This window comes from Chiloscyllium punctatum, chromosome 9, assembly GCF_047496795.1.
Source record: "Chiloscyllium punctatum isolate Juve2018m chromosome 9, sChiPun1.3, whole genome shotgun sequence".
Lineage (NCBI taxonomy): Eukaryota > Metazoa > Chordata > Chondrichthyes > Orectolobiformes > Hemiscylliidae > Chiloscyllium > Chiloscyllium punctatum.
In genome coordinates this window covers 103,442,102-103,461,057 of record NC_092747.1, presented here as the reverse complement: position 1 = coordinate 103,461,057, position 18,956 = coordinate 103,442,102, and the positions used below count along the sequence as shown (strand labels likewise).

Genomic DNA, 18,956 nt, shown 5'->3' with positions numbered 1-18,956 from the left:
ATATTTTGGATCATGGGGATAAATGGAATAGAGGCCAATGGTGCCACATTGCAGGCCCACCTGCCTCCACTTCAGACCAAATTGGTTTGAAAAATCTAATTCCAGATTTCACTCAGGGTCACCTTTTTAAAGGGGAGACATTTAATGTATTATTGCTCGCTGAGTTCTAGGCAGGACAATTTCTTTCTGAACACACTAGACAGACATAGCCTTCCACTGAATGCTGTTGCACACATCCTCTTCCTCCCTCTTTTAGCAGTTTGTCCTGCTCTGAAATGACCTCTGTCCGTGTTTCCAAGTTGCACTGCCTTCCACGATCAATGTATTACAGTGCCCCTATATCTTAGAGTAAACAGTGTGAACCACCAAATAATTCCTTCTGCACCACGACAAGATGACCAGCAAGCTTTTACAACTTCAAGCCAGTGTGGAAAATATATAGGATCATAATCACAGCTACTTTATACTGCATACTTTAAGAGGGCGTTCACTTCTCACGCCCAGGCCTGTACTAGAAGGCATTCTGGATTAGTGGTGCTGGAAGAGCACAGCAGTTCAGGCAGCATCCAACGAGCAGCAAAATCTGATTTCGCTGCTCGTTGGATGCTGCCTGAACTGCTGTGCTCTTCCAGCACCACTAATCCAGTATTTGGTTTTCAGCATCTGCAGTCATTGTTTTTACCTAGAAGGCATTCTGCTCACCTCACCTTTCAAACGTGTGCACACAACAGAAACACTATTTCAGAGCTGTGAGGGCACACATCATGCCCAAAACATTGAGCCTAATTTATCCCCCAGGGCATCACTTTAAAATTCCATCTGAAATGCAACACCTCCAAGATTGTAGCATTCGCCCCATCCCGCCCACTATTACATTCACTTTGATTTTCTGCTCAGGTCCCTGAAATGGAATTTGACCCTGCAACCTTTGACTTAGAGGCGAAAGCAGTATCCATTGACAAAACTGCAATTTACCATATTGTCATGACAATCTCTTAAAAGTAATCTATTGTGCAAAGTAATTAACTCAATAAGGTGCGACATACATGCAAGCGTTTGAAGAACAACAGCAAGATTTTAAAAGAAATTTCAATTTTGCCAATTATCTCAGATCGAGGAAATTAAACAATGAGCCGTCTCATCACAAAATAATTACAATGGCCACTTTGAGAAGGCTTTGCTTTAAGTCGTCCTGTGCAATGAAGAAATAATTAAATAAAAAGCATTTCAACATGATGAGGTTCCAGTAAGTTGATTTTTAAATATTATACACCTTGTTTGTACTTTCTTGAACTGTCCAATGGCCACACTTTGGGGAATATGACATTGCTTATTGGTATGAAAAACACTTGAGGTGTGCTCTGTCTTTTTTCTTTGAAAATTGGTGTTTCAATATATCTATACACAATTATTACAGAGAGACTTATTGAATGATGACAAGAATGTGCTTTTGGAAATTTTTGGCTACCGAAGCCTCATTAGGAATGTAAATTGGACAATTCTTTATACAAATACATCTTCTACTATGATAGGCGCCCATTCCATAACCAAATTCCATACATTTTTTTTTGTGTGGTGGATCAAATCCATTAAATTCAAATACTGATTTGGCAGTTTAGTCATTAAGTGCTTAGAGTAATTTGCAGATAGGCTGTATGAAGTGGCAATCCTAAAGTCTTAATTAAAATATGTCAATGCTGCCAAGGTTTTTTATTTAAAAAGGATTTGTTTTTAATTTCTTCTGTTTGGTTTTGTGCTGATTGGAATTTTTGCTGATCACTGAATGTCTTGCATTCTTTCCAATGTCCACTAGATTCCTTTAGTTGCCATATAACGACTGTTCACAGATGACGTCTTCAAAAGGAAGCGGGTGCACAGTTGACACCAGTGTACAGGTTCAGTTGAGTGCTAGTGAGAATCAGTGATGAAACAGCATGTTACAGATACCAGTTCAGAGCAGTGGAGGAGAAAGCTTCACACAATTGACTGCAGCTTCACATTTTGACAACGACAACGCAGGCCCCAGCTCTTCCGATGTTTAAGGATGCTGCCTGTCAGAACAGAAAAAGCAGCCAGTTTTTTAAGAAGTCATTACATGCATAAAATCTTGAGAAAGCCAGAAAGGCAGTTTATACACAATGTATCCACAAATTTTCCTTCATTGTTCATGACCTGTTTGTTGCACTGCACCTTCCTGTTAAAATTACTGCATGGGTGTGCATGCGATTACTCATGTTCATTTATTTTATAGTCCAAATCCATGTACCCCAGTCAAATGTTATTTAACTAATCAATTGTTCTGAAAATGCAATTTATTTACAGCATTTAGGGGTTGCTAATTTGAAAATCAAAAATTATAGTCCTGAAGTTAATATTGACACCAACAGAAGATATTTTACTATTTTACAATTAATACCACAGTGTAAAGTCTGCATTGCAATAACAAGTATGGAGATACAATGAAATAAAAACTGGCCCTGATGTTTTGAAGGCCAGAGAGTCATTACAGTGGCATAGGCTGGACCAAAGCTTGAGGACCTTGAGGAATCCCTGACACAACCTACTGGATGGGAAATGCCTGAGTTATTATCTGATGGGAATCAGGACCTTTGAACTTAGTAGTTAGCCAGGAAAGGTTAGATAATTAAAAACATGTTCTAACTCTTGGGCAGCTATTAAACAAACTCTCCTAGTCACCACTGACAACCTCATTCATGCCTTGCCTCACCCTTTACATCTACTAGAACCCAAAATAGAATAACCACTACCCCCTCCAAACCTATCTCTCCCAGAACTGACCCTCCCCTCCCTCCCCCTAGGACATGACACCCCCCCTCCCCGCCCCAACTCTGCCAGTGTGACCATTTCAGAACTAACAACAACTCTCACTTTAGGACCCAAAGTACCATCATCGTCCATTGGATCTGCACCTGATATTTCCCCACCACTTCCACCCCAATCAGACCTGACAATACCCATGTCCCAAGACACCACTCTTACACCCATTGTATTTGCCTGACAACCTTTGAACACATCCCCTCCCTTCCCCCTGCTATCAGACACTATCCCCCTGCCCCAGATCCAATAGTCCTTGCCATCTCTTAGACATAAGAGAAAGCCCACATTCCCTACTGCAGGATTCAACATTTTCATCACGCCAACCTCACCTAGCCACCTACTCATCTATCTGGTATGCCAGCATACTACCCAACTGGCACCCCATCAACTGGACCCATTGGCACTGCACTCATCTGACTCCCTATCCACATAGCATGTTACTGACTTCACTGACCTGGGATCGTACCAATCTGGTCATGCCCACCTTACCTACTTAGCACCCCAGCCAACTGGCAACTTTCCCTCCTCACCCCGCTTGGTAGTCCACCCGCTTGACCCCTATCCATCTCACTCATCTGGTGCCCTACCTGACTCCCTATTGATCTTACCCTCCTAGTACATTGCCCTCATCCACTTAGCACCCTATCCCCGCAAATAACTGAAAATAACAAATGCTGGAGATCACAGCAGGTTGGGCAGCATGCACGGAGAGAGGGAAAGTTAATGTTTCAAGTCTAGTTGGCTCTGATGAAGAGTCATCTAGACTTGAAATGTTAACTTTCTCTCTCCATGGATGCTGCCTGACCTGCTGTGATCTCCAGCATTAGCTGTTTCAGTACAGATTCCAGCATCTGTAGTAATTTCTTCCCACAAATAACTGTCACCCTGACTCCACACACATCTCTACCAACTTGATTTTTCAAAGGAACTGATAAGCTTATTGACTATGCTGCTGGGATATTTAAAATTACAAAACACAGCAGAGTTTGTGCTCTAAAAGAAGGTGTGGCTTCCACACAAAAAAAATTCTTTACTGTTGGATTAGTGGATTCCTGAACAAGTTAATTACAGGAATCTCCTTGCAGGAAGCATCGAAAGATAAGTGGGTCATTTCTAAACCAGATTAAGGTCTGAAATAGGGTTTCTGGTCTTGATAGGAATATCTGGGCCATTATCTTCTGATATTTATGATTTTCAAATTAGTTTCCTCAAATATTAGTACACAGTCATTTACACGATTTCATAAATTTCTTGTGTCTGCTCTTTTATTAGTGGCACTGCATTGCATACACTAACTGTATAATGATATAAGTAAAATAATGGACAAAATAATTACTGTGTAGTTGAAGAGGAACAAGATTAACATTCAATTCAAACATCAACATTTTGGAAACACCTGTTAAGTTATTTCTGACTAAAGCATTGATACAGCATTGGCAGTTAAGTACAACTGAAGCTCGTGAAAGTTTTGCTCCAAAACTAATCTATTTGAGATTTCCTTCCCCAGACCATTAATATTAGTTGAAGCTGTGATTGCTGAAATAATTAGCAGAAAGCTACATTTGTTGCAGTTTCAGGTTTCTTTTTAAATTGAGATTAACCCCCTGCCTCTTTAGCCATGTAACATTTAAAACGTAGTTCAAAGAACAAGCAGAGTAGATTTCTAAATAAATGCAGATTGTTCCCCCCAGCATAGTTCTCATTTTTCCTTCACTAATCACAATATCCCAATGTCACACACTTCCTGCACTGCCCAGGTTAATTGGGCGATAAGTGATCACAGTAAAATTAAATGGGCAGCCTTTGCCAAATGGACCTGGTACACCATAAAGTTCAAGGACAACAGGAAACCTCCAAAAAAACCTTGGGATCCATATAGAATTAACTGGTCAGGAGACAGAAGTGCGAGGGTTTGAACAAACAGATAAGGTTGAAGCAAATAGTACAAGGTAAGTATAAGATCCCCTGTATGGGTGAATGAAGATATATCCCAAAGACTGGAGATAATCTCTTCATTGTGTAATATACTGATAAGGTTGAAATTTGCAGGATGTTACTGAAGGTACATAAATTGATGAATTTCTTGGATTTAGCAAAGTTTTCATTCTGGCTTTCATTTAGTTCTGAAGAAGGGTCACTGGTCCAGAAACATTGATTCAGATTTCTCTCCATAGGTGCTGCCAGACCATCAAGTTTATATCCTAGGCCTCCCATGTAGATGCGATTGTCAAGAAAGCACAATAACACTGCTTCTTCCTCAGGCTGCTTAGAAAATTTGCCACGTCCACAAGGAGGTTCACTAAATTTTACAGATTCACCATCGAAAGCATTCTACCTGCACAGCAACTGCTCTGTCCAAGACAGTAAGGAACTACAGAAAGTTGTGTCTACAGCCGAAATCATCATGGAAGCCAATCTCCCATTCATGGACTCCATTTCCTGCTCTTGTTGCCTCAGGAAGGCTATCAACATCATCCCACCCCATCTGCCTTCAGGTAGAAGATACAGAAACTCGAATACACACACACACTACAACAGGTTCAAGAACAGCTTCTTCCCTGCTATTATTAGACTGTTAAATGGACCTGGAGAAAGTGAGGATTGCAGATGCTGGAGATCAGAGTAGAAGAGTGTGGTGTTGAAAAAGTACAGCTGGTCAGGCTGCATCCGAGGAGCAGGAGAGTCAACGTTTTGAGCATGAGCCCTTCATCAAGAATAAGGCTTGTGGCCTAAGCGGGCTGAGAGATAAATAGGAGGGGGATGGAGCTGGGAATGCAATAGAGAGATAAAGGTAGGGGGTGAAAATAATAGGTTGGAGAGAAGGGTGGAGTGGATAGGTAATTCCAAATAATGTTGATCTTGTTAATGTTGATCTTGCTCTGCCAATGTCCTGTGCAGCCATAACCTTGTATGGCTCACTCTGCCTAAGCACCCTATGGTCTACACATCCTTGTTTGCTACAATCTGCCTATACTGTTTGCAAAACAAAACATGTGACGACAATATATCACAACAAATCAAACCAGTTGAGTTTTTCCAGCAATTTGTGGTTTTGTTTCTGATTTGCAGCAAACACAGTTCTTTTGTTTTCATTCTAGGAGTAGACTGTCTCCCTATGCGTACCTGAATAAGCAATCAAAAACCTGTACTCAAGACTCCTTCAGTCAATTATTAAAAATAAAGAGACTGAATGCTTAGTCTTTGGAAGCTAAGAAATGGGGGAGGAATTTAACATCTCAAAAATCTCTCTAGGAAACTTAAACTATCCTAGGGTGAGGTGAAAGATTGGGAACTTAGAGAATGAAGAAATCATGGAATCCCTATAGAATAGAAGCATACATTCAGCTTATCAAGTCCACACTAACCCTTCAAGAAGGATCCCACACCCTTACATGTCCCAGCCTGCACACCATAGGCAATTTAGCATGGCCAATCCATCTAACCTTCATGTGTTTGGACTGTGAGAGGAAACCAGAACACCCAGAGGAAACCCATGCAGACAAGGGGAGAATGTACAGACTCCACACAGTTGCCTGAGGGTGGAATCAAACCTGGGTTCCTGGTGCTATGAAGCAGCAGTGGTAACCACTGAGCCACCGGGCACACTTCTCTCTAGAACAGCCCAACCAAACCGATTCAAAATGGAAGAGAAATAATCCATCAGCACATGTCATCTGAGTTTCATCGAAACGTTCAGGACAAGCAACCAGAAGGCGAGCACACTATTTCTTTCTTCTTTACTACTTCCAATGGGTAAGGATGCATTATTTTCTCTCATGGAAGCAACATTACGTCCATCCAGTCCTTTTTAGGTCAGGCGTGAAATAAACCAAGATTAAAAGGGATATTAAACACCGGAAGATACATCAGGATAACAATAAGAGATACCTTTGTCTTACTTATGATATGAATCACCATAAAAGGAGGACAACACTAGAGCGAGTTTCTGTAGTCATGAGAAAAAAGATAGAGACCGGTCATCTCCAGGTCAATGCCCTAGAATCAACACCGATAATGACCATCCATGTGGGTAATTGTAAGATTAAGTTAAGTTGTACAGCAACATATCGCGCTGGAAGTTTTAAGGTGAGATGAAATCGCAGAGTGATTTGAATTGTGGTAATTCATGCACCTTTCAGTCAACCTTGTGTAGGTGTTTTATGTTTTGGTTTTGAATGAAATTCCAGACCAGTCACAAAAGGATTTGTACTATTTAATAAATTCAAGTTTAATAAAAGAATAAATTTGACAAACTTTGTATTGTATGCATTTTGCTCTTGCAATTCCTGAAAGCTCAGAAGTATTGCAAGGGGTGATCAGAATGGAAACTCTTACACATAGTAAACCATTTCCATTGTTAGGAAACAATGGACCTTTGGAGCTGATGCAATCTGTGCAGATGGGGAGACAACATCTTGATTAAATCCTGAACAGGCACCTGTAGTGGAGAAAGAGTGTCTAACATTTGTCTATGGCTGTGGTTGATTTTTTTTTAATAGAATCCTTTCAGTGTGAAAGCAGGCCCTTCAGTCCAGCGTGTCCCCGCCAACCCTCTGAACAGTATCCCACTCAGACCTGTTCCCCTAGCCTATTACTCTAATTTACCCCTGACTAATACACCTCACCTACACATCCCTGAACACTAAGGGCAATTTAGCATGGCCAATTCACCTAACCTGCACATTTTTGGATTGTGGGAGGAAACCAGAGCACCCAGAGGAAACCCTTGCAGACACAGGGAGAATGTGCAAACTCCACACAGACAGTCGCCTGAGGCTGGAATCGAACCCAGGTCCCTGGCACTGTGAGGTAGCAGTGTTAACCACTAAGCCACTGTTTGTCAGTCAATGGCTTAGAGGCCTGTAAAACTTTGCAAATTTCATTTGACATGTATGGCGTTGGTCTAAGGTTTAGACTTGTTTCCACTGAGATGAGTAGAATTGTTTAATTTAGATCATATGCAACATCAGATTTCATTCTTCCCATGGCATTATGTCCAGTTTTGTTTGTCATCTTGGAATGAGAATTGTTCCATCATATAGTCTCATCCATAACTTAAAGGGTTTCATTTTTGAGGGACTACCTTGAGCCACTTCTCACAGATCTTTGAAACTCATGATGTTGTACAAACCATTAGCGTCCATCTGACACTTCACCCTCACTTGCTTCTTTTCCGTAGTCATTGTTCCAACAGTCAAAAACCATTCATTGACTTTGTAACTTATAACTTAGGCTTTTGAGTGTTTAATCAGGAAAAGATCTGCTGGTACATTAAGCTTGTTGCAGTCCACTTGGTAAAGTGTCAAGACTAATGCCCCCCTATTCTGGATTAGTGGTGCTGGAAGAGCACAGCAGTTCAGGCAGCATCCAAGGAGCTTCGAAATCGACGTTTCGGGCAAAAGCCCTTAGGGCTTTTGCCCGAAACATCATTTTCGAAGCTCCTTGGATGCTGCCAGAACTGCTGTGCTCTTCCAGCACCACTAATCCAGAATTTGGTTTCCAGCATCTGCAGTCATTGTTTTTACCACCTTAATGACCCCCTATGTCCACTGTGAAATCTCCTAGCAGATGCAAAATGTTGTGAAAAAAAAACTGTCCAAAAACAGTGACTAAATCCAGGTTAGAGAATCAGCAGATAATTTGCTTCATGTGTTTTCATGGAAAAAATGCAACACACTTGATGAAAATAATGGGAGAAAGTGAAGTCTGCAGATGCTCAAGATTAGAGTCAAAAGGTATGATGCTGGAAAAGCACAGCCAGTCAGGCAACATCCAAGGAGTAGGGGAGTTGATGAATTCCTGATGAAGGGCTTATGCTCGAAACATCGACTCTCCTGCTCCTCGGATGCTGCCTGATCAGCTGTGCTTTTCCAGCAACACATTCTCGATGCTGATGAAAATAATGCTTTGTTAAGGCTCTTCTATAAATCTGGCATGACAATGACATCACATTCAGACTGTTGCATAAAGTTTGAACCAACATATCAAGGCAATTGTCAGAAAATCCTTGGGATACTTTTTATTTTAATGATGTAAATAATTCCCCTGTTTCTCCATTCACGGAAGAGCTATTTTGCATGGAATATGCTAACCAAAATCATTAAAACAGTCAATCAACTAATTACTGCCTCATTGCTGATCACTGATGAGCAGTAGGGCTAAGTTGCTATTGAACTGATCTTTTATAAAAGCTTCCTGAATAACAAATTGCTCCTGTACATCAGTTGTACAGATATGTTACTAATGAACTGCTCCTGTGCTTTGATTCTTAAATCGAAACTAAGAATTTAGCAACTTCAAGCCCAAACCATTCATCACTTATATTGTATTTTTCAAAGTTAATACTGATCAAAGGTTCAGTTGGTTTGAAATTAAAAGGGTACAACATAAATGTAAAAAATGTTTCATCCTTTCCTTAATGCACTGACATTTGTTTGTCTGTAAGTTTTTGCCGATCAGAGCAATGCAGGATGTTGGTGCTGACATATTGAGCACACCCAGGTCAAATGTAGAACAATTAGTTGCAGAGCAATGTTTGCCCAAACACTAATTAAACACTGCAACCTTCGCTGCACGAAGGTGACATTTCCTATTCATGACATCTATCATCCTATCAATTTGACTGACATTGTCGATTAATGCTGAATTAGGAGTAGTACTGTGCTGTGCTCAGTTCTGCTGGGTAGAGGTTTGGGGTCTGAATTGAGCATTAAATAATTAATATTCGAAGTGCAGAAATAAATAGCAGAAACAGATACTTAAATATTTTACCCAGAAAACAAGCTAATTTATCATATTATTCCCTATGAGGAGCACCTTATCAACACTGCTTTAAACACATGAAAGAACAACCATCAGGAGCTGTAAATATGTGCCCACTAAAGAATAAATTCATTATCCTTGATTGGTAATTGACTTCAACAAAAATAGAATAAGTGACCTGTTTTTTAACAAAGGACTAAATGAGAGATTTGGCTTTAAATAAGAAGCTAACATTTTGTTAATCCACATTTTGAAAAGAAAAAATATCTGAGGCTAACCATGTTGCTGTTTAAAATAATTGTGATGAATCTCAGCAATGTACTAAAACAAAAGATGCTACAGAAACTCAACTGGTCTGGCAGCATCTGTGGAGAAAGAAATAGAATTAATGTTTTGAATCCCATGTTGTTCCTTTGGAATGGGATTTGCTGCAATGTACTGAGCTGTTTTGTTGTCATTTTGTTCTTAATTTTCATGAAGCAATGCATCAGATTGAAGTTTCCCAAATAGCGTCACTGCCTATGTTATTATTAAACTACATTGTGCTCCAAACTGTAACATAACTGAAGGAAGAATGCCTCATCTTCTGCCTTGGGACCCTCCAACCCTACGGCATCAGTGTGGACTTCACCAGTTTCCTCATTTCTCATCCCCCCCTAACTTATTCCAGTTCCAACCTTCCAACTTGGCACTGCCCTCATGACCTGTCCTACCTGTCCATCTTCCTTCACACCTTTCCACTCCATCCTCTCACCATTACCCCCACCTCCATCCACCTATCGCACTCTCAGCTACCTTGTCCCCAGACCCACCCACCCTCTCATTTATCTCTCCACCCCCCTCAGCTCCAAGCCTCATTACAGATGAAGGGCTCTTGCCCGAAACGTCGATTCTCCTGCACCTCGGATGCTGCCTGACCTGCTGTGCTTTTCCAGCACCACACCCTCGACTCTGATCTCCAGCATCTGCAGTCCTCACTTTCTCCTAACATAACCAACAAGATAAGCAAGACAAAATAATGATCTACATATTTTTCTCTACATTTCACTGTGTGGATGACACTGTAAAGTTTGGCAGTATTTATAATTCATCCCGAACTGCACTGAAAAAAATGGCAATGAGCCTTCTAGATGAAGAGATGCAATTCCTTTGGTTTTCTTACAACAATGTTTGGTAGGAAATTTCCAGTCAACATGCACATCTGTGGCACAGAATGCTGAGCTGTCTGTTCTAAAGTACTTCAGTTTCATGGCTGTATGTGTGCAAGGGCATACTTTATTCGAAACGGATAGATGCCCATTTTCATGTCAAAATTAAAATTGGGTCAGGTAGTACCAACCAAACCATCTAGCCTGCATCCATGATAAACATTATGGAATACTCCACTGCATTTTACACAGCTTCTTTCCTGACTAAGGAAACTTTCTACCAATCAGGCTGAGTCCAGAGGTGAGATATTACAGCCCCAGGCTGAATGTATTTTTGGTGACGTGTGCTTATAAAATATGACAGGTGTCTAATCTCCTCACCCACACCCATCCACCCCATAAAATGAAAGCAGGCAGGCACTCAATTTGGCAGACTCCATACCAATTTTTAGAAACAGACAGTTAAGTTTGCACACAAGCCAACTGACATAATAATATGTTCTGGATTAGTGGTGCTGGAAAGGCACAGCAGTTCAGGCAGCATCCAAGGAGCAGTAAAATCAATGTTTCAGGCAAAAGCCCTTCATCAGGAATACAGGCAGAGCGCTTGAAGGGTGGACAGACCTATAATAATATGTTGTCCATGCTAAAGCTGGTTGGTATGTGCAGTTGGATAAGGTTCAGAATGATGTTATTAAAAAAAACTTTGGGGGGGGAGTGGTAGACTTTTAGTGGTGACCTATGCACAATAGGTATGATGTCCTTGTTCCTCATCAACAAGATATCAAAACCCTTTGTCACCCCTCTGCCCCTACTTCCTAGGCTTCCCCATCCTTTGCTAGCTTAAAATGCCAGGGCCAACAATGGCCTTGGTCCTGTGTGATCCATTGCTCTTTTCTAAGGGCCCCCTCATAGTCATAACAGCATCTACAGCTGAGTTCTGGCACTGCAGAAGCTATTGATCAATCTGTGTGGCTGGCGAGTCTGAGGGCAGGACTCTGAAGGGCCAAATTCCGAACATCAGCAGCTTAAGGTTGACCAACAGCATGTTATTGATATGGAGCAGCCCAGTTCAGCACCGATCAGTGCGGCAAAGACTTTCCTTTTGGTTGAGATATGTATTTCTGCCCTTCTCTAACCCCTATAAATTTCAACCACAAGTCTAGAAATGGAAGGTCAAATTCTAAATCAGAGGCACTGATTCCTTTCCCACCTTTTACAAATAGCTTGAAACCAACTGGAACTTACAATAGCTTTCATTATTTCATTTTATCAAGTTTCAGAAGTAAAATTCTCCAAAATGCTCCCATTCTGCTTAATATCAGCAAATTTCATTTACAAGAATACCCTGGCCAACACTCATACTCTTTCAAGGTAATAATACCAATCACAGGTAATTTGAACAAGAAGAGCTGATTCTACACTGAACAAATTGTTCGGTATTCATTCAGTCTATTAATGACTCCTTCAATGCGGTGAATGACCCTACCCTCCCCCCTCACCATCTCTCCTGTTTCCCACATACTCTTGTGAACCTAAAGCTTATGATTAATGGTATGTCACCAGCAGCTAATCATATTTTAGATATTTACAAATCCTTAACACAAATCCTTTAGTAACGCTACGAAATAAGTTCTGTGCATAAGTGAAACTGTAAATCTTCCTACTTGTACCATTTACGCTACCAATCTTTAAATATTAAGCAAGGTTAATCACCTGCTCCAATTAAATGCATACACATTACTATTTAGAAGAAATTATACAGTACTTCATCAGCACAAAATCATTTTAAATATAATTTTGTAATAATCAGTGACAATCAGAGCTTCTGTTTTATTACATTTCACATTCCATGAAAATGCACTTTAAGTAATAACACAAGACATATTTGTACCTAACAATGACTCAAAATCCGGTACTTCGAGAAACAAAAGGAAAATCAAAGATCAGTGGTTTTAAAAATTTTCAATATTTATTACCTGTGTCCACTCATTGGTCTGTGGATCATATGATTCCATCGTGTTTAAATAGGTTTGTCCGTCATATCCGCCAACTGCGTACAGTTTGTCTCCTAGGAGACAGACTCCAACAGCATCTCTGGGGACACTCACTGAAGCTATTGTTGTCCAGGTATCAGTCTTTGGATCATATCTGATGTGAAAGTGATGGAACACAATATAAGGAAAATTGTTCCAGTACTGTACATCATTGTTGATTGAATAAACAACACAAGCTAATCATGAACAACAGAAGTCTTTTTTTTGTCCTATTGTTCAAATGTTTACAGTAGAAAAGGATCTTTGCCTGGGTGGTCTTGTTCAGTTTTTTAATATTGTTACAACCAAAGCTGGAGGAGTGTACTGTCACTTCTCCCGAGTATGGCTAATTAAGTACCTTATTTATATCAGGTTTTCAATAAGAAAATCTTGCACATCCACCTGAGAGGGCGGAAAAGCCTTGGTTTAACATCCCACTTGAAAGAAAACACCTCCAACAATGCAACATTCCCTAAGAATTGTAACGGAGAGTCAACCTTGAATTTATTTACAAATCTCTGGCGTGGGACCTGAACCTGAAACCATCTCAGTGGTGACAGTCTGACTCACTGAGCTACAATGACACCACGACCACAAGCACATGTGCAAAGGAACTGTATAAAACTGTTGGCTTTAAAAGTAGAACAGATAGAAAAGTTGGATGAAATAATCCAAAAGCTAAAATATAGTGGCACAGTGGCTAGCACTGCTGCCTCACAGCACCAGCATTCCAGGTTCAATTCTAGCCTTGGGTGACTGTCTGTGTGCAGTTTACACATTCTCCTAGTGTCTGCATGGGTTTCCTCTGGGTGCTCCGGTCTCCTCCAAAGATGTGCAGGTTGGGCGAATTGGCCATGCCAAATAGCCTGTAGTATTAATTGCATTAGTCTGAGGGAAATGGGTCTGGGTGGCTTACTCTTTGGAGAGTCGGTGTGGACTTGTTGGGCCGAAGAGCCGGTTTCCACATGATAGGGAATCTAAGCTAATTTACCAGCCAGGTTTCCACAGTAAACATAAAACTGAGTATTGATGAAAAATATGCATTTTGCCAAAGCTTTTTGTCTTGCACTCATCAGGACAATTTCTAAGCAGACCGATTTTGAGGGAAAACTAACATTTACACGCATGAAAGGAGAGTGCTGATTTGATGACAAGTGGACTCTGATTGGTAGAAAACTTGCAAATTTGGAAATGCTTGCAAATTGGCCTGATGACGACAGGACAAAAAGCTGTGTTTTTTTTCAGCAAGTCTTAAATATCTCATTATTTCCAGTTTAGTTTTAGTGGCAGGGGACTCAACTAAATCTTGTAATTTTGCTGTACTTGGCAGTACTTGTCCTTGCTCTATTATGTATCCAAGGTAAACTCCTGGAAGTTTACAGCACAGAAGGAGCCCATTCAGCTCACCGTGTCTGCAGTATTCAACTGAGATCTGATCACACTAATCCCATTTTGCTGCTTTTGTTCCATGGTATCTCAATGATCCTGACAGCTTCCACATTATTATATTTATCAAAAGAGTTATCTATTCTATGAAAATGCACCTTAAATAATAACTGAAGACAAACAATGATTCAAAAATCATCCTTTGAGTAATCACTAGAGACTAGTGATTCATCCATAGCCCTGAAGTGAATGTACAAATACTAGGTAAGATTAGATTAGATTCCCTACAGTGTGGAAACAGGCCCTTTGGCCCAACAAGTCCACACTGACCCTCCGAAGAGTAACCCACCCACCCCTCCCCCACCCCCGACTAATGCACCTAACACTATGGACAATTTAGCATAGCCACTTCACCTGACCTGCACATCTTCAGATTGTGGGAGAAAACTGGAGCACCCGGAGGAAACCCACGCAGAAATGGGGAGAATGTGCAAACTCTACACAGACAGTTGCCCAAGGCTGGAGTCGAACATGGGTCCCTGGCGCTGTGAGGCAGCAGTGCTAACCACTGAGCCACTGTGCTGCCTTACGAGAGTTAAATCTTCTGAGAGTTTCTGACTGAACTAACTTTTCAGGTAACAAGTTCTGCCACACTCTGAATAATAATAATAAAAAATCTCAACTGCTTCCACTTCTTACTTGAAACATGCTCCCTGGTTATAAATCCCTCCATAAATAAAATGCTTTCTTATTCAGCCTATTCATGCTCTTCATAATCTTATGCACCTCTACCAAGTCTCCTGTCAAACTTTGCTGTTCCAAAGGAAACATCCCCAACATGTCCACCTTTCCTTGTATTGCAGACCTTCCAGTGGCAGTATCTTTGTAAATCCCTCCTGCACCCTCTCCAGTGAAATCACAACCTTCCTATAATCTGATAACCAGATATGCATGCAGTAGTCCTGTTGTGATCTCACCGGTATTTTACACAACGCCCTTGCTCTTGTATTCGATGCCCAGGTTAATGAAGGCAGGTATTCAATATGCCTTCTGAGGCACCTCAGACATCTGTTTAGCTACCTTAAGGGATTTGGGGCTCTAAATACCAAGGTCCCTCTGATCTTCAATACTTTCCAGGGTCTTCAAATCAATTGACTCAGTGTAACTTACCAGCACCGAGAAATAAGTTTTATCACCACGTGCTCAGGGCTAACTTTGTTGGGCAATACTCAAGTGACTGTCATCGGATAGCTGTCTTATCCTGACAGAATACTGACCAGAAGAAGAGGACAAAGAGCTAGGGAAGAGTTCCCAGCACCACAGCTAGAAAGCAGGATGCTGCATTCACAATGTTAATAAGACTGACTCATCCTTTGCCAAAAGCCTGTTTGTCTTCTAGTATCAGTGAATCATGGTGAACCATCTCCTGTTATCACTTTTCTTTGAATCCAATTAACTGGCACATCACTTCTAAACTGCTGAGTCTTAACAAACTCAATAAATTGCTACAAACTATTGACTGCCTATATCAGGTAACTGACAAAATGTACCCTGATTACTGGATTTGATGGTACCTATCTGAAGCTTCTATGTCTGTGAGTGGTATGCAGAAGACTTTTACTGTATTACACCTAGACTATTTGTAATTTCCTGAAATAATATGAATATATAGTTTGAATATTGAGCTGGCCAGTTTTCTGTTGGTAAATATATCAAATGAAGAACTCAGTTGATTTTTCTATCAACACATTAGCAGTAATGATCCTTAAGGTAACAGCATCTGGAATTTGAGCATCTATGTCAATAATAGTAAAGATATACTAGTATTCCTTTCTCATTTTAACTGAAAGTCTCATACTGTCTATAAACACCCCATCACCTTGTTCCTCAAATCTGATATGAGAATTGAAAGTACTGGTTCGATTGCATGTTGAGAGTTTCTCTCCATCTCACACACTTTACAAAACTATACCACATTCTGGTGAAGACTTATATAAACTTAAAATATAAACTTGCATGTGGTTGTGTCTTCCAGATTCCTACAAGGCTACCAATAGGAACTTCATCAGCTAGCCTGAATATTTCCTGATGATATTTGGGCACCACCACCATCTTATGAATTACTGCCCACTCTTCATCCATACGTCTGTGAGGGGTTCACCACTTCCACATCACAATCCCATTTTTGGTATACAGTAGCAGGGGTGCCTTGCTGCAGTTGTACAAGGCTTTGTTGGGACCACAACTGGAATATTGTGAGCAGTTTTGTTTCCTTATCTGAGGAAGGATCTTCTGAATATGAAGAAAGTTCAATAAAGGTTTCAAAGCCTGGCTCCCAATGAAGGGCTTATGCCCGAACATTGACTCTCCTACTCCTCAGATATTGCCTGACCTGCTGTGCTTTTCCAGCACCACACTTTTTGACTCTGTGATGGCAGTATGAGAAAAGACTAAATCAGATTGGATTATATTCACTGGAATTTAGAAGAATAAGGGAGAATCACACAGAAACCTACAAAATAGGATGAAGCTAAGCTTACAATTTCTCTTGTCACCCAAGATTCCCAAATCTTGCCATCCATATCCTTCATTTTCACAGGAACATGCTGGTCCTGAACTCTAATCAATTCAAAACTTCTACATGCCAGATGTAGATTTCTCGAACAACCATCTCAATCTATATCCCCCAGTTTCTGCCTAATATTGTCATAGTTAGCCTTCCTCTAATTTAGTACTTTCACCCATAAGTAAGTTAAAACTTAGGGAATTATGGTCACTGCTCCCCCACTGAAACTTCAATCACCTGGCAAGGCTGACTCCCTGATACCAGATCTAATATGGCCCATTCCCTAGTTGGGCTATTGGCATATTGCTTTAAGAAGCCCTCCTGGATGCACCTATCAAATTCCATCCATCCCGTCTAAGCACCTGGCACAAAGTGAGTCCCAGTCAATATACAGGAAGTTAAATTCACCCACCAAATCAACGCTGTTGTTTCTGTAATCTGTTCAAATGTCTGTTCCTCTATTTCTACTGGCTTTTGGGAAGCCTGTAGTACAATCCCACCAAAGTGATTTCACCTTTGCTATTCATGGACGCTAAACATATGGACCTTTGATTAGCCAAATCCACAAGGGAAGTTTCAAATAACAAAATATCTATGGTACCAATTTTCCTTCTGCCGATGGACTTTGTTTAACCATTTTCAGGTAACTACAAAAGATTAAACATTGATTTTACTGTTTAGCTTGCTTGACTTCACTTGAATTTGCCATGACTACTGGAGAAGCTATGACCTACACCGCTGCCCAATCATTCCCTTGAGGAAACCAGTTCTGTGTACAGGCAAAACTATGGACAATCGCAACAGGTACTGAGCCAGACACTGTCACACTCCCCGTGCATCTGATACAAAGATAACTACTTTTCCCCTTGTCAAGAGTTCCCTGTGACTCAAAGGTACCTTGTTTACTCACAACAGGGTTTACACTTCGTCCTACAGCTATAGTCAGAGCGACATCTCATTTGCTCAGGAAATACCAGATTGAAAAATCCCATCAATCACTCTTGCAGTATAATAAAAACAACTTGTTTTGAACTTAGCAAAAGTCATCTTTTCAAAAATAGGAGAGTTCAGCTGAGCAACCCTTCCTCCCAGGCATCTTGTCCTTCAACTAACTCCAGAGCCCAAAGCTCTGTCCATCCAGTCACTGTTCTAAACAGTCCCAGTGGTAGACTAGGAGCAAAGCAAGCAGTTGTCAAGGGTAATGGGATTTCCAGGAAGCCTTGTTTTTTTTAAAAAAATGTCTTATTGTTGCAATGACCTTTCAATTACTTCTTTTAAAGAAATCACTGTCCCCACAAAATTTGTTACAAATGCAGTTATCTATAATCTTTTGAAGCTCAAATCCACCAAGAAATATTAAATTTGAAGCATCTTTATAAATAACAGAATATATTCAAATGTGCAATCTACATATGTAATGTATAATTTTTCTGTGATGCTTACTTCGGCTTGTAAAACATAAACTCCCAAGGATAGAGACATGACACTTTTTAATAGCAAACTAAATGTTATTAATCCAATTGCAGCCATGAGACTTCAAATCAAAATATAGGTTAATTTAGACTTGGACAATCATGATTTGAAGTGTTATTCATTTAGACATGCCAGCATTAATTATGCTTTCTTTTTGCAAGCTAATGCAATTCAAAAGAATTGGACATCCTTGGGGTGAGTTAACTGGAATATTAAGATGCATTGTTGAGCATTGCATGCTGTGAATAAGGATTATTTTCATTCATTATTGATGAATAGCTGTTTAGGATTAATTAAATTATGCTAGGCGTGTTTGACAACTACAACTCTAGGGCCAGGTTCCAGGCACAAGCACGTTCCGTCTGATAGCCTCATGGATTGGGACAACACTTGAATTTATTTACTTCCTCAAAACATGTGATTAGGGTTTTTTTTTAGGCATGGTATACTCTTTACAAATCAATGTTGGCTTGTTCTAATTAGTTAAGTTTTATTAAATGCTCAGTCTCCCCTTAATTATGGGTTCCAATAATTTTTCCAATAGATATGGCAGAATATGAAAGACTACATCCCTTACTGTGGCAATCCATACCTTGCCCACTCATCAGTTAAACAAACACGGTAATCGTGCAAAAAAATGAGTTTTAAATTATCTCAGCAGAGTGTTTACCTGGGTTGTTTTCATTGTAAAGAGAGTTGAAAATACAATTTTCCCTCAGTATACTGGAAAACCAGGATGGAATTTGG

General features: G+C 40.3%; 1 protein-coding gene across 1 annotated transcript in view; it reads right to left on the bottom strand.

Annotated features, from left to right (window-relative positions):
* Positions 1-647: 647 nt before the first annotated feature.
* LOC140481572 (kelch-like protein 1) overlaps positions 648-18,956 on the bottom strand; it is a 413,097-nt gene continuing 394,788 nt past the window's right edge. The window contains exons 10-11 of the mRNA XM_072577991.1: positions 12,728-12,899; positions 648-2,051 (exon numbers count right to left, since the gene is read on the bottom strand). Of these exons, the coding sequence (XP_072434092.1) occupies positions 1,995-2,051; positions 12,728-12,899 (229 nt within the window). The 3' untranslated portion in view covers positions 648-1,994. The remainder of the gene's footprint in view (positions 2,052-12,727; positions 12,900-18,956) is intronic.